The sequence below is a fragment of the Bos indicus genome, chromosome X (assembly GCF_029378745.1).
Source record: "Bos indicus isolate NIAB-ARS_2022 breed Sahiwal x Tharparkar chromosome X, NIAB-ARS_B.indTharparkar_mat_pri_1.0, whole genome shotgun sequence".
Lineage (NCBI taxonomy): Eukaryota > Metazoa > Chordata > Mammalia > Artiodactyla > Bovidae > Bos > Bos indicus.
This window is the reverse complement of record NC_091789.1, coordinates 20485363-20500033: the sequence shown is the minus strand read 5'-3', so window position 1 is coordinate 20500033 and position 14671 is coordinate 20485363. Positions and strand designations below refer to the sequence as shown.

Here is a 14671-nt window from a genome sequence, read left to right as displayed (position 1 = left end):
ATAATATTAAGAGAAAGAAGCAGGGTACAGAACAGCATGTATATCACTTTCCACTATGTGTACAAAAAGGGAAGAAGAATATACATACACGTGCACATTTCCTTATAGATGCATAGGTATCTCCATGGATACTAACTAAGTGGCTGGGGTCAGCTGTGGGAGGAAGAGGTTTTACAGCATATCCTTTTTAATTTTTTCAATATTGAACTATATGAAGTATTATCTACTAAAACTCTTAAAAATTAAAATAAAACAAAAATAATAACTAACCAAACGTCATAAAATAGAAAATACTATGAAACAAAAATCACTGACAGTTCTGACTTCTCACGCTCCACTCCCACTTTCACCACCAATAACTACCTCATTTCTGAAACTGGATTGTTGTCAGGTAGATTTTCCTATGGGAGGTTTGCCTGTATTCTCTCTGACCTCAGGTCAAGTAGACAAACTAACTGAGGATCCATTATTTCTCTAATGTGTGCAGAATAGTCTTACCATCACTTATTGTAATATTAGCAAGATTAATATTACACAATCTTATTAGGAAGCGCTTGAAGCAATTTGCATTGTTTAAACTTTGGTTTTTCCCAGTGAGATTTGCCAGTGTCGATACTGATTGAGCTGAAAAAGAGAGGAGAGACGAACAGAATCTTCATCGTTGGAGGATGAGGTCAAAATAGTTTGAAAGCGAATGGTGAAGGAACTGGTATGTCTTTGGCATGCCCCCCCTTAGCCTACTGCCAGATTCCTAGCTGAGATGGCAAAGGTAGGAACCCAGTGTTTGTACAGTGAAGAAAACTTTGCTCTTGGGGAGCAAGTGAATCTAGGGTTCCCATAAAGGAAGCATAGGCAAGAGAGCCCCACATGGGGCAGGGCCACGTCCACTAGACCAAGAGTCAAGGCAGAGATTTTTGCCGCTCTGGACATGACTCCTACCCTCACTTTTGCCTCTTACCCTCATTTTAAGAGAAAATTCCTGTTACAATTGTGGTCTTTATTTCAGCATATTCAATCACTCAAGACAGTATAGCCCCCACTGTGGATCATTGGCCCGCATCATCCACCCTCCACTATGCCCGATCCAGTTCAAGCCAGTTCATTGCAAATCAGCTAACCCATTTATCAGGAGTCTTCTGTGTTCTAGGACCGGTAGTAGGTACTACAGACAAGCAAGACAGCTCCTTGAGGAGCTTGCAACTTGGTGCTTTGAGATTGTAAATGTAACTACATTTATTAGGCAAAATATGAAATGGAAAAACTGTAGAAATGAAACTGAATCTATTGAAACACCAAGCAAGGAGAACTTATTTGTAACTTTTGAGCTGAGCTGGGCACTAAAAGAACAGAGATGGAGAAAGTGCCCCTTCCCCACAACCAAAGAGAGCAAATAGCACAAGCAGAGAAAGAGATGCAAGTCCAGAAGGGCAACGGTCCATCTGTGGGGGAAGGAAAGGGGCCTGAGGGTGTTAAGTACTTTATTTAGGGTTTTGGATTTAATCCTTAAAGCAATATAGAACTGGAGTGGGAAATCGGCATGTTGGCAGCCATACTTCAGGAAAATTATGCTGGTAGCAGTGTGAAGTAGAGCTGGGGGTGGGGAGGTAGTGGGCAGTTAGAAGGCCAGGAGAATGCTCTAATTGTAGGCACCCAGGGAGTGGCAGTGGGGTCAGAAAGGAAAGGGCAGATGTGAGCTCTGTTTGTGACCATAAAAGCTGCATGACTCACTAAGTGACTAGGCATAGGGAAGAAGAGGTAGGACTCAGTCACCTTCCAAAAGACAGGTTTTACATTTTTGTCAAAACCTGCTGTCCCTCCCGTCTGCACACTTAAGTTAATGGCATAAACCGGTAGCAAACAGCAAGAAAAGAGGGGCTGATGAAAAAAGGAAAATGTTAAAGTAAAGAATAGTAGAGTGATTTAGTAAATTATTATGGGCCATCAATGAGGTAGCTTTTGAGGCAGGTTTTTGAAAAGGTCATTAAGACAATAAATGTAAAGCATGGAAAATGTTTGATAAACCACTGAGTGAAAGGTTAAATAACATTACTGCTATAAGAAGGGTGAATACCAATACATAAAATTTAAAATGCATTAAAGGCTATGTGGGAAAAAAAATACCACCACCTAAAAGCAGCTGTGTTCAGGTGGTAGGATCATGGGTGGTTTTTTTTTTTTTTCTCTTCTGTCTTCTTGAAATTTTTTTCTGAGTTGTTATTATGTGGCATGTGTATGCTTAAGCAGACCCAAAAAAGTGAAAGAAAGGAAGATGGGCACTAGTGAGGGAAGGAGGAGGTGTGCTCAGACAAAGGACTTGGAAACATGCTCCCAATTAAGCAGATCTTTGTGTACCCAACTAGCAATTAGAACTTAGCCGGTGCATACCAGAGTCTAGTAGCACTTCCATCTTCATTTTTTATGCATCTAGTTTGGGCTGTCTCAGTAGGGTTGGTTAAGAGCCACTTATATGTCCCTTTGTATTTAGAGGCTGTTTCTTCGGCTTTGCACTTTCTAGGCTCTACAGAGAAAATGAATGCGCATTTGAAAGGGCAAAAGGCACTTAAAAGTTTCATGAACATCCATTACCACCCATCATTATTACCCTGCACATAAACATCAGCAAATAAAAGGGGAAACTTTTCTACCAGGCGATTTAAAGCAGGTTGAAAATAACACTAAATTGAATCTTTTTTTAAAAATAAGGCTCCCAGTCAGATCTCACATTTGGTCCTTTGCTTTAAAACTACCACTTGACAGGACAGTTTTTCTGCTTTGGTTTCATTAAAACGGTACATACGCAATGAAAAACGTCAAGCCACACAAAGAGATGTAGAGTAAAAATCGAAAGTCCCCACCTGCCGACTGCCTTCCTCTTGAGTGCAGTTGTTAATAGTTTGGGGTGCAGTGACCAGACACTAAAGGCTGACTTCTCTTTCTTAATGGACTTTGGGCTGGACTTGGTTTTAATAAATTCAATGTATTCATCATAAGTAGTATAGATCAGGATGCTCTGTTCTGATATTGATGTTAAAAGCAAAGTTTTGCTGCCAAGTGTTGTCACATAAAGGGAGATGTGTCCTGAGCTGTTTTTGTTAGAAAGTCCCAGTTTTTACTGACCACCCACTTGGTTTGTTTGATTTCAGAAATCAGGGTGGCCAGAGAAGCAGGTCAGCAAGCCTTGCCCAGCCATCCCAGTCTCCTCTCTAAGGACATAAAACACCTTCCTCTCCTTCTCTAAGTATTTAAGCAAGAGAAAAAGTGGTCCCACTCCACTGATGAACTGGCTGCTGCTAATATCCAGAGCAGGTCGATGGTCTCTGGTAAATCCTCTGGTACTCTGGATTTTTTTTACAAGCTCTTCCAGGTAAAAAGGCTGTCAGGGCACAATGAATACCAAGGATGTGGAAAGGAACTTAAAGACAGTTTCTCTCCCCCTCTGAAGGCAGGGCTTCTTGCTATGCATGCATTTGGAACTTTATTAAAAAAGGGAATTGATTCGTATGAAAACACTCACCCAAATTACCTAGTTTTCTCATTGCAGCATGTCCAGACTTTACTGATAATATCAACTGATCTTGTGTGAAGTTTCCATGCATGAAGTTGCCATGTATTTTACTTTTGATCCTGCTAATCAATTTGGTGGGTGCTAAAAAAGAGGTGGCCTTTATGATGCCCTGACAAAGACAGCTAAAAAGCAGAGCAAAAGAGAAAGATGTTGCAGTTACGGCCACAGAGTGCAACTTGGCCTGCGGTGCTGAAACTCTGTGCAGATGACTTAATTAGTACTCCATAAACATCAAGCATTTTACAGCTATTAAGTGGAAATCTTCAGAAATGATGGAGTATAGCACATTGAAGTCATCTGATAAATTTTCTCATATCCAAAACAAACAACTCAAAACCCATTTTTAAAAGAACAGTCAGCAACATTTGCATTATGTTGAAATTGACTAGCTATGCAATTTCTAGGGGTTTGTGATAATTAATAGAGAAGATGGAGCATTCAGAGAAAACCTTTTACTCTTCTGGTCTCTAATTTATCCATCATTACCTCAATAATAAGGCAAATAGGCACATGCTCAATTAGTCTAGAAAACTGTGCTCTGCAGAAGGCCTGTTTCTATAATAAAATAATAATGATGATAATAATAGTAGCCAACATTTGTAGAGCTCTTGTCTGCATGTTTTAATTCATGTTATCACAAGAACCTTATGAGGTAGTGCTATTATTACCCCCATTCTGCAGATGAAGAAACTGAGCCTTAACCAAGGTCACAAAGACCTAATATCTTATTTTGGAATGTTCTGTCCATTAAAGATATGATGTGAAAGAACAGGGCTGTTCTTAACTTCAAGCTCTATAGCGAGGTCCTCAGACATTCTCAGTACTCTATCTTCCATTACAAAGCACATTTCAGACTCACAAGTTTACCTCTGCTTTTTCTCCATTTCCGTTTGTAGATCCATCTTTTGGAGGAATACTCTCTTATATTTCCTATCAGCTCTTAAAAGTCAGATGTGCCTGTGTTTACTCAGAATTTCTCTCTATGTCCAATCGAAGCCACGCCTGCCCCATCCCCACCGCTGATCCGTATTTAGGGAAGTCCTTGTTCATACTACCCGTTCCACTGGTAGCCAGTCTCTTCTCGGCTTTCATCTTCTCAGTTTGAAGAGGACTTTTCTTTTTAAACCTCTCCTCTTTCTGCAAGAGTAGAGCAGACCCTCTACCGTTCACACCCTGAATATTTTAATGACCTTCCCATGAAACTTCTGTAGTTATATGTCCTTTTTTTTCTTTCTTTCTTTTTCTATTGGAGTATAATTGCTTTATAATGTTGTGTTAGTTTCTGCTGTACAACAAGGTGAATCAGCTCTATGTATACATACACTCCTTCCCTCTTGAATCTCCCTCCCACCCACCCCCATCCCACCCCTCTGGGTCTATATGTCCTTCTTGGATTGCATCAAGCAGAACAACAATAATAGCCAGCGTTCCAGGAGGACCTGGACCACGAGCCTGAACAGGACCGAGGCTGCTTTCCAGGTTGTTTTGCAATTTCCCTGCTCAGTATTTCGTGAAGTTTTTTGATGACAACACTATATTGCCCTATCCCCAAATTATGACCACTTTGGACCCCATTTTCTCTTCACTACAAAGAGGCAGCAGGCAGGCTGCTAGGCTGTGCCATGACCAACTAAAGCAACTTATTTCTTGAAGGCAAGAGCCCAATTACAGCATCTGCAAAATAACCAGCAGGTACTTTGATCTCCCTCTGACAGCTCTGACCAACAGGCTACACATACAGAATTAAATGGAAAGAAAATTAAAAGTAAATGTACCAGCTCTGAATAAACTCAGCTCCTACCTGTATGGTACGTGGGAAATTGTAGACAGTCCTTGCCCTTCTCTGTTTCAAATAACGCAAAAAAAAAAAAAAAAAAAAAAAGTACATAGTCACTGAAAACTTTAAACAAATGTCACAATCGACTACAGGCCTATTGTTAACAACTACAATCATAATTATACTTTATATCTATGTAACCCATTGCCATCTACAAAGCACCTGCCAAACATCAATGCATTATTCCTGACACCAACACTGTAGGGTGGATAATGCACAGATGTGTACCCCATTTTCTAGTCTCAGAGAAATTAAATGATGTGCCCAGTATCCCACAGCTGACGGGTCACAGAACTGGCAGCAGAATCAAAGCCTTCAGACTCTGGATCGAAACATGGTGATGACAAATAAAACACTACCAGGATTTCATGCTCTACGTCCTGTACTAAGCACTCTATGTGGGTTATTCCATTCCTTCTTTCCAACATCCTGGTGAGGAATGGTCATATTATTATCTCCATTTTACAGATGAGGAAACTGAGGCACAGGGAGTTTAATTAAGTTGCCCAAGTTCTCATAATCAGGAAGTGGAAAAGCAGGGAGTCTAACTCAGGCAGCCTGACTCTGGGGGCCACATTACCACCCAAAGGCTTTTACACCTATTATTTGAGAGGAATTTTATTTTATTTTATTTTATTTTATTTTGGCCCCGCCTCCAGCCTAGGCTTCCGCCTCGCCGGGACCGCGCTGCCCGGGGGCGCCACGCTTCGTCCCGGCGCGCCCACCCACTCCGGAATTTTAGTTATGTCACATTATGTATACTGTTTTCAATTTTTACATTCTGACTCAGGTATTTACATCATTTTAAGTGATGGCAGATAATTTGGAATGCACTGTAGGCTTGACTATATTTTGTGTAGTCAAAATATTTATCTCAGATTTAAATAACTTAAAACCTTGGTGCATACTAATTCTTTCAGAATCTAACATTGTAAAGCTTTAAGGCACTGGAACAAATAATGGGAGATAGTTTTGTCACATTGACTTGAATTCCACACAAGAGTGGATTTATTACGTGAACGCCCATTTTGCAAATAATTGTGTCACTCTTGGAAAAAACAGGTTTCTTTGCCAGATGCCTACAACCAAGAACTTTCATTTATCATTTGCAATCCTCAAATCATTCCATACTCCCATAGACCCCAAAATGTGCCTCAAAAACTTACCACATAGACAGTTCAGAGATGCAGAGATTGGTTTTCTTAGTGGATTCTTGTGCAGATCCCAAAGAAAGTAATGTAATTTGCCCTTCAATTATTACAGCTGAACCTTGCCTGATAATATGCACTTGAATGGAAGAGCTATTTACCTATATATAATCAGGTATAGGGTGGGTTACAAGTGGATTTGTTTTGAAAAAATACTTACAAATTGGTCCATGGTTAGTTCTTCCCCAGGAATGTCTCTGTACCAAAATCACCAGAAAATTATAGGAAAATAAACCACAGTACCAAATACATGAGAGAACAAGTTCAGGAGAAAGACAACTGTGGGTAGAATGGTAGAATCCCCCTGCTTGAAATTCAGATAATACTAGGGCTTTAAGGAGACACTTTAAAATTAGAGCTGGGTCTAAAATGCCTGTTCAACCCTCCTGAAAAAAAAAAAAAGAGCTGGGTCATTATTTGCATACCAAAATGGTGGTAAGCCTTTGACTCAGCGATCCCACTTCTAGGAATCTATTCCGTAATAGTATCAGCAGGGGTGTATAAAAAATATATATACAAAGGTGAAGAAAATCAAATGTCCAATTGGATAAATACACCACAGCACATCCATACAAAAGAATTCTATGCAGTCATTAAAACAAATGAGCTACATCTGTAAGTATTAGCTGGAAAGGATATACATGATATATTCTAAGGCAAGAAAAGAAAGTTGTAAAACAGAATGTGGTCCCATTCTCTTAGTAAACTCATGACAACAAATCTAGAGAAATATGTAAATATATAAAATAAGCCATTAACCAGAGTTCTTAAAGTAGGTGGGGAAAGGCAGCTTTCTGGAGATTTTTGCTGTCCATGTCATATATTTCTGTAAAGCTCTAAGTTTTTACATTGACCACATATTACCTCTGTAATAAAGAAAAATCATAGACATAGTTCTTTGAAAGAATGGTGTATACTTTAGACATTTCCAATTTTCTTTTAATAACCTATCATGGATTTACTTCCATTACTTTCTGTGAGCTTTCTTGAACCCATTTATGTTTGAACACGCAAAAGAAACAAAAATCCCAGTGTATGGAAGACAGGCAGTCACACTCAGTGTTTTTTAAAAAATCAGCTAACCATGGTGTACCAGAACCATGCTTAGTTTTCAAAGGGATTCTTTGGGATTTTCCTTTAACAGAGGACTAGTATATGTGCAGGACAAGAGCAAAGAAAATCCTCCTCAGATGACCAGTTAACTTTGTTACGGCCTTCCGGGTAGTACTCAGCACCTGCCAATTTCACTGCAATCACCTCTCCAAATCCCCAGGCAATTCTGGAACTAGCTAGCATTCCTCACTTGAAACATTGCAAGTGCCCTTAGAATTTCTAATTCTTGAAAGTGCATTATCCAAAAATAAAAGGCCTTATCAATCCTCATACAATGGCCATCCTTAACCTTTCATCCCTTTAAGACATGATTTTTTTCCCTAAGTCACAGAAGCATAGCATTGTAAAGCTAAGAGGGGTTTTAGGGGTAACTGAGTCCAATTCCACTACTTCCCCTATTTACTTTTTTCTGTTTTGTTCTCTCATTGACTTTATACCTTACAGTAACAATACAAACCTCTTTATCAATCTGAAGAGAATCTATAGTCAGAAGGGAAGATGCAACTCAAAATGCAGCAGTCTCAAACAAAAACCAAGGATATACCTTCCAGATAGGAACAGACCCACAGCAGATGACATTCACATACCTGCTTTTAATTTGAACAGCCAGATTAGCAAGAACAAATGCACTGTCTTGAAATATAGAATTCAACTGTAAAAGATAAAACATTTGTTTTAGTACTCCTGCTCCTCTTTCTTTACCCAGCCAAGTTACCTGAGATGATGTGATCGTTAAGCTGCATTTATTATTTCAGTTGGTTTAACATTTCCATCTGCTCCACTCAGCTTTTTGATTTACATTTTACCTATTGGTATGGGATGAACTGCATCCCTGCAAGATTCGTGTTGAAGCTCTAACCCACAAATGTAACTGTATTTGGAGATAAGAACTTTGAGAAGGTAGAGAAAGTGCAGAGTGTTAGTTGCTCAGTCATGTCTGACTCTTTGTGACCCCATGGACTGTAGCCCACCAGGCTCCTCTGTCCATAGAATTCTCCAGGCAACAACACTGGAGTGGGTTGCCATTCCCTTCTCCAGGGGATCTTCCGGACCCAAGGATTGAACCTGGGTCTCCTACATTGCAGGTGGATTCTTTACCATCTGAGCCACCAGGGAAGCCTTTAAGAAGGTACTTAAGGCTAAATGAGGTCATAGGGTGGAGCCCTGATCTGACAGGACTAGTGTCCTTATTGAGAAGAGGAAGAAACACTAGAGATCTCTCTGTGTACACACACACAAAAGGCCATGTGTGAGGACACAGTGAGAAGCCAAGGACAGAGGCCTCACCAGAAACCGACCTTGCCAGCACCTTGATCTTAGACTTCCAACCTCCAGAACTGCAAGAAAATAAATATCTGTAAAATAATATATACATAATTTAATCATTTTGCTGTGTGTGTGAAATTGGCACAGTATCATAAATCAACTATACCTCAATTAAAAAGAAAAAGAAAAAAAGTCTGTCATTTAAACCACCTAGTACATCATGTTTTGTTATAGCAGGCCTGGTGGATGAATATACCAACCCATTTTCAAGCACTTATAATCATGTTGTATATACTTGAAAATAAATGCTGATGGGGAGAGAGGGGAAACAGACATCATCAGTTACTGTTGGTGAGGGTGCAAGTTGGTACCACTTATCTGGGAGGCCACTTAATGATAGTGATCAAAATGTAAAATATTCATGTCCTTTGACCTAGCAATTCCAGTTCTAGGAATTTATCCTACAGAAATATTCAAGTACACCCCCTTCAAATTTATTGCAAGAGCATTACTGTCAGCATTGTTTCCAAATAGAGAAAAAAAATAGAAACAAACTAAATGTCCTCCAAAGGATGCCTGGATTAAAGCTACCACATTACAACCTCCTAAGGAAATTGTTTTAAAGTGTATGCTGCTGCTGCTGCTGCTAAGTCGCTTCAGTCGTGTCCAACTCTGTGCAACCCCATAGACGGCAGCCTGCCAGGCTCAGCCATCCCTGGGATTCTCCAGGCAAGAACACTGGAGTGGGTTGCCATTTCCTTCTCCAATGGATGAAAGTGAAAAGTGAAAGTGAAGTCACTCAGTCATGTCCGACTCTTAGCGACCCCATGGACTGCAGCCCATCAGGCTCCTCCGTCCATGGGATGTTCCAGGCAAGCGTACTGGAGTGGGGTGCCATTGCGGTAGGTCTATGTTTACTAGCATGAATGAGCCTAAAGACACATGGTTAAGTGAAAAGAAAGCAAGTTGCAGAATAGCATAATTAGCATGATTCCAGCTACTTTTGCAAAAGAACATGTATGAATCACTGTTAATATATATAGAAAAAATCTGAAAGAAAATGCTTCAAACTGTTAAGAGGTGTTAATACAATAAGTGATATTAGGGAGGACATTTATTTTCTGGATTTCAGATTTTAGTGTCTGAATTTTTTACAGAGAGTAGGTATTACTGCTTATTATCAGAAAAATGTAAGGATAAATAAAACATTTCTTGTGTAAAAGAGAGAAGAAATGAAAGTACAGAAAACAAAAATATTTAAGTACAATGGCATACACTGTTATCACAGCTCTCCTAGGTTCCCCAAGTAGGGAAACATGGCAAAGGTGAAGAATTCATATCAGTGGAGAGACATGGACAGTTCTAAACCAATTAATAACACCTCATAAAAAGCTTTCCAGCATTGACACTATAAAAGACAAACCACATACATCTTCATGGTGTTGCTTAGAGAGTGGATAAATTTGCAGCAAAAAGAAAAATCAAAACCAATGTGCTGTAACGTATTATGCATAGAAAAAAGTGAAGCCTAGTTTTATATATATCGGGTTGGCTAAAAAGTTCAAGTTTTTCTGTAAGATGTTACATATTTATATACATATATTTATTCACTTTTTTTAGATGTAGCATAAATAGTCAATAGATTATTTACCCATTTTTTTGCAAATTCTTTTCCAACACTGGTAATAGGGATCCTTGGCTCTTCATCAAAGACAGAGAGGCTCATTTCAATATTATAGAAGGAAACTGTAAAAATAAGGAGATCAATTTCATTCCTTTAGTTCAAGAAATTTAACATCTGCAAGTCTGGTCAAAACTGCTCTTCACTTTAAAGAAACCAAACAATGAAACCTCATTCTTAAACTCTGCTTAATTTAACTCCAAGGTCAAGAACCAGTACTTTTGGATCCATAAACCAAAGCAAACCAGGATGTACCCTGGCAATTTTGCTTTAATTTTTTGGGCTGTTCCTTGATTTCTGCACAACTGACAGATATTCTACAACTCCTCCCAAATCCTAGTTTTCATTGGCCAACAGATTTCTAGTCCTTTTAGTGGCCAAGCTGAACATTATCTCACAGGTTCATTTGTACTGAGCAAATGTTTATTTCTTCCTATGCCCTTCTTTATGCTTCTGGCTTTTCTCTTTATTCCCTTGTTTCTCTTGTCTGTACTATCAAATTTCAATTTAAAAAATTTTCTATTTTAGAATATTAAAGTTGAGAAAATGGATTTCCCTGGTGGTCCAGTGGTTAAAGCTCCACGTTTCCATTACAGGGGGCATGAGTTTGACTCCTGGTTGGGGAAATTCTGTATGCCGTTGGTGTGGCCAAAAAAATATCTATGTGTATGTCTATATCTATATATAAAAGTTGAAGGAACATCCAATATTTGAATTATTTGGAAGCCAAATACTCCCTGGTCACAGATAAGCATTAGAAGCCAGCTGGAAGTGGGAACTGGAGAAGACTGAAACCTGCATTAACGGAATTCAAAAAGAGCAAGCTAGAGTATCTTCTGGTGTTTTCTGGTATGTGGTCAACATGTTGGACCTAAGGCCATATAATCCTCTTATAGGGAAGGGGGTAAGGTTCCTGACCCATGTCCACACTGGCAGAGTCAGAGCATTAGGAACAAAATGGATGGAAAGGAGGCTTAAAAATGTCATACATTTGCATTATATGTCAATAAAGGAAAGGTAAGAAAGATGGCTAGAGAATTGTGTTTGGAATAAGGTACCCACTGTAGATACTGTCTGAAGGAGATAAGAAACACCTGTACCCTTCTTTTGCCCTTTCTGCCTTCAGAGAATTGGCTCTCTTTGAGAACACATATCCCATTGTGCATACATTCTATTATGCGACATACATTGCAGAACGTATCTATGGACTTAACGGCAATAGGTGAAGTCAAAGTTTTGGTAGATAAAAAGGAAGGTGTGGAGTCCAGCCAGGTTGTCTCAAAAGAGGAAGAAGGTGATGAGGACACATTTGCTGTAAAAGGATGTGTTACTCCAGTGGAGATGAGCGGAAATAGGGCTCCAGTAGCAGCGGATGTAGTGGCAGCTATATTTAGAAGGGAGTCCTGTGTGGGCTTAGGAAGAACTAACATAGCGGGTGCTGATGCAGCTGGGATTCTGCTCCATGCAGATGTTGTTGTAGGGCTAGGTAGAAACATGGCACCAACAGATGGGGTATGGTCAACTGGAGGTGATTTACTCATTCTGCTAAAGGATGGAGCTTGAGGCACAGTCCTGGAGTTGGCAGTCACAGTGATTCTGGAAAATGCTTCAGAAGATTTGGAAATGTAGGGACTGTCATCTGTGATTTTTATAGACACAGGGAAAAGACTTGGGAAGCCCGTAGTGATACCGCCCATGGTAGGTGTAGGGGTGGTTTCGGCGAGTACAGCACTTACACCAGCAAAAGATCCTATTGTAAAGTGAGTGTGTGGGTGTGTTGGTGTGATGTCAGAAGTCAGAAATGTCAGGATTTTAAAATCTCTTCTAAGCCATGCACTGTGAGGCCACCCAAGATGGGCAGGTCATGGTGGAGAGGCCTGACAGATGTGGTCCACTGGAGAAGGGCACGGCAAACCACTTCAGTATTCTTGCCTTGAGAACCCCATGAACAGTATGAAAAGGCAAAATGATAGGATACTGAAAGAGAAACTCCCCAGGTCAGTAGGTGCCCAACATGCTACTGGAGATCAGTGGAGAAATAACTCCAGAAAGAATGAAGGGATGGAGCCAAAGCAAAAACAATACCCAGTTGTGGATGTGACTGGTGATAGAAGCAAGGTCCGATGCTATGAAGAGCAATATTGCATAGGAACCTGGAATGTTAGGTCCATGAATCAAGGAAAATTGGAAGTGGGCAAACAGGAGATGGTAAGAGTGAATGTCGACCTTCTAGGAATCAGCAAACTAAAATGGACTGGAATGGGTGAATTTAACTCAGATGACCATTATATCTACTACTGCAGGCAGGAATCCCTTAGAAGACATGGAGTAGCCATCATGGTCAACAAAAGAGTCCAAAATGCAGTACTTGGATGCAATCTCAAAAACGACAGAATGATCTCTATTCATTTCCAAGGCAAACATTCAAAATCACAGTAATCCAAGTCTATGCCCCAACCAGCAATGCTGAAGAAGCTGAAGTTGAACGGTTCTATGAAGACCTACAAGACCTTTTAGAACTAACACCCCAAAAAGATGTCCTTTTCATTATAGGGGACTGGAATGCAAAAGTAGGAAGTCAAGAAACACCTGGAGTAACAGGCTAATTTGGCCTTGGAATATGGAATGAAGCAGGGCAAAGGCTAACAGAGTTTTGCCAAGAGAACACACTGGTCATAGCAAACACCCTCTTCCAACAACACAAGAGAAGACTCTACACATGGACATCGCCAGATGGTCAACACCGAAATCAGATTGATTATATTCTTTGCAGCCAAAGATGGAGAAGCTCTATACAGTCAGAAAAAAACAAGACTGGGAGCTGACTGTGGCTCAGATCATAAACTCCTTATTGCCAAATTCAGACTTAAACTGAAGAAAGTAGGGAAAACCACTAGACCATTCAGGTATGACCTAAATCAAATCCCTTATGATTATACAGTGGAAGTGAGAAATAGATTTAAGGGACTAGATCTGATAGATAGAGTACCTGATGAACTATGGACAGAGGTTTGTGACATTGTACAGGAGACAGGGATCAAGACCATCCCCATGGAAAAGAAATGCAAAAAAGCAAAATGGCTGTCTGAGGAGGCCTTACAAAATAGCTGTGAAAAGAAGAGAAGCGAAAAGCACAGGAGAAAAGGAAAGATATAAGCATCTGAATGCAGAGTTCCAAAGAATAGCAAAGAGAGATAAGAAAGCCTTCCTCAGTGATCAGGGCAAAGAAAACAACAGAATGGGAAAGACTAGAGATCTCTTCAAGAAAATTAGAGATACCAAGGGAACATTTCATGCAAAGATGGGCTCGATGAAGGACAGAAATGGTATGGACCTAACAGAAGCAGAAGATATTAAGAAGAGGTGGCAAGAATACACAGAAGAACTGTACAAAAAAGATCTTCATGACCAAGATAATCACGATGGTATGATCACTCACCTAGAGCCAGACAGCCTGGAATGTGAAGTCAAGTGGGCCTTAGAAAGCATCACTACGAACAAAGCTAGTGGAGGTGATGGAATTCCAGTTGAGCTATTTCAAATCCTGAAAGATGATGCTGTGGAAGTGCTGCACTCAATATGCCAGCAACTTTGGAGAACTCAGCAGTGGCCACAGGACTGGAAAAGGTCAGTTTTCTTTCCAATCCCAAAGAAAGATAATGCCAAAGAATGCTCAAACTACTGCACAATTGCACTCATCTCACACGCTAGTAAAGTAATGCTCAAAATTCTCCAAGCCAGGCTTCAGCAATACGTGAACCGTGAACTTCCTGATGTTCAAGCTGGTTTTAGAAAAGGCAGAGGAACCAGAGATCAAATTGCCAACATCTGCTGGATCATGGAAAAAGGAAGAGAGTTCCAGCAAAACATCTATTTCTGCTTTATTGACTATGCCAAAGCCTTTGACTGTGTGAATCACAACAAACTGTGGAAAATTCTTCAAGAGATGGGAATACCAGACCACCTCTTGAGAAACCTATATGCAGGTCAGGAAGCAACAG

General features: G+C 40.0%; 1 protein-coding gene across 1 annotated transcript in view; it reads right to left on the bottom strand.

Moving 5' to 3' along the window:
* ADGRG4 (adhesion G protein-coupled receptor G4) overlaps positions 1 to 14671 on the bottom strand; it is a 117471-nt gene that overhangs the window by 61213 nt on the left and 41587 nt on the right. Inside the window, 9 exon segments of the mRNA XM_070784186.1 lie at positions 499 to 532; positions 534 to 624; positions 2386 to 2518; positions 3524 to 3687; positions 5367 to 5410; positions 6750 to 6807; positions 8311 to 8375; positions 10641 to 10740; positions 11877 to 12491. Of these exon segments, the coding sequence (XP_070640287.1) occupies positions 499 to 532; positions 534 to 624; positions 2386 to 2518; positions 3524 to 3687; positions 5367 to 5410; positions 6750 to 6807; positions 8311 to 8375; positions 10641 to 10740; positions 11877 to 12491 (1304 nt within the window).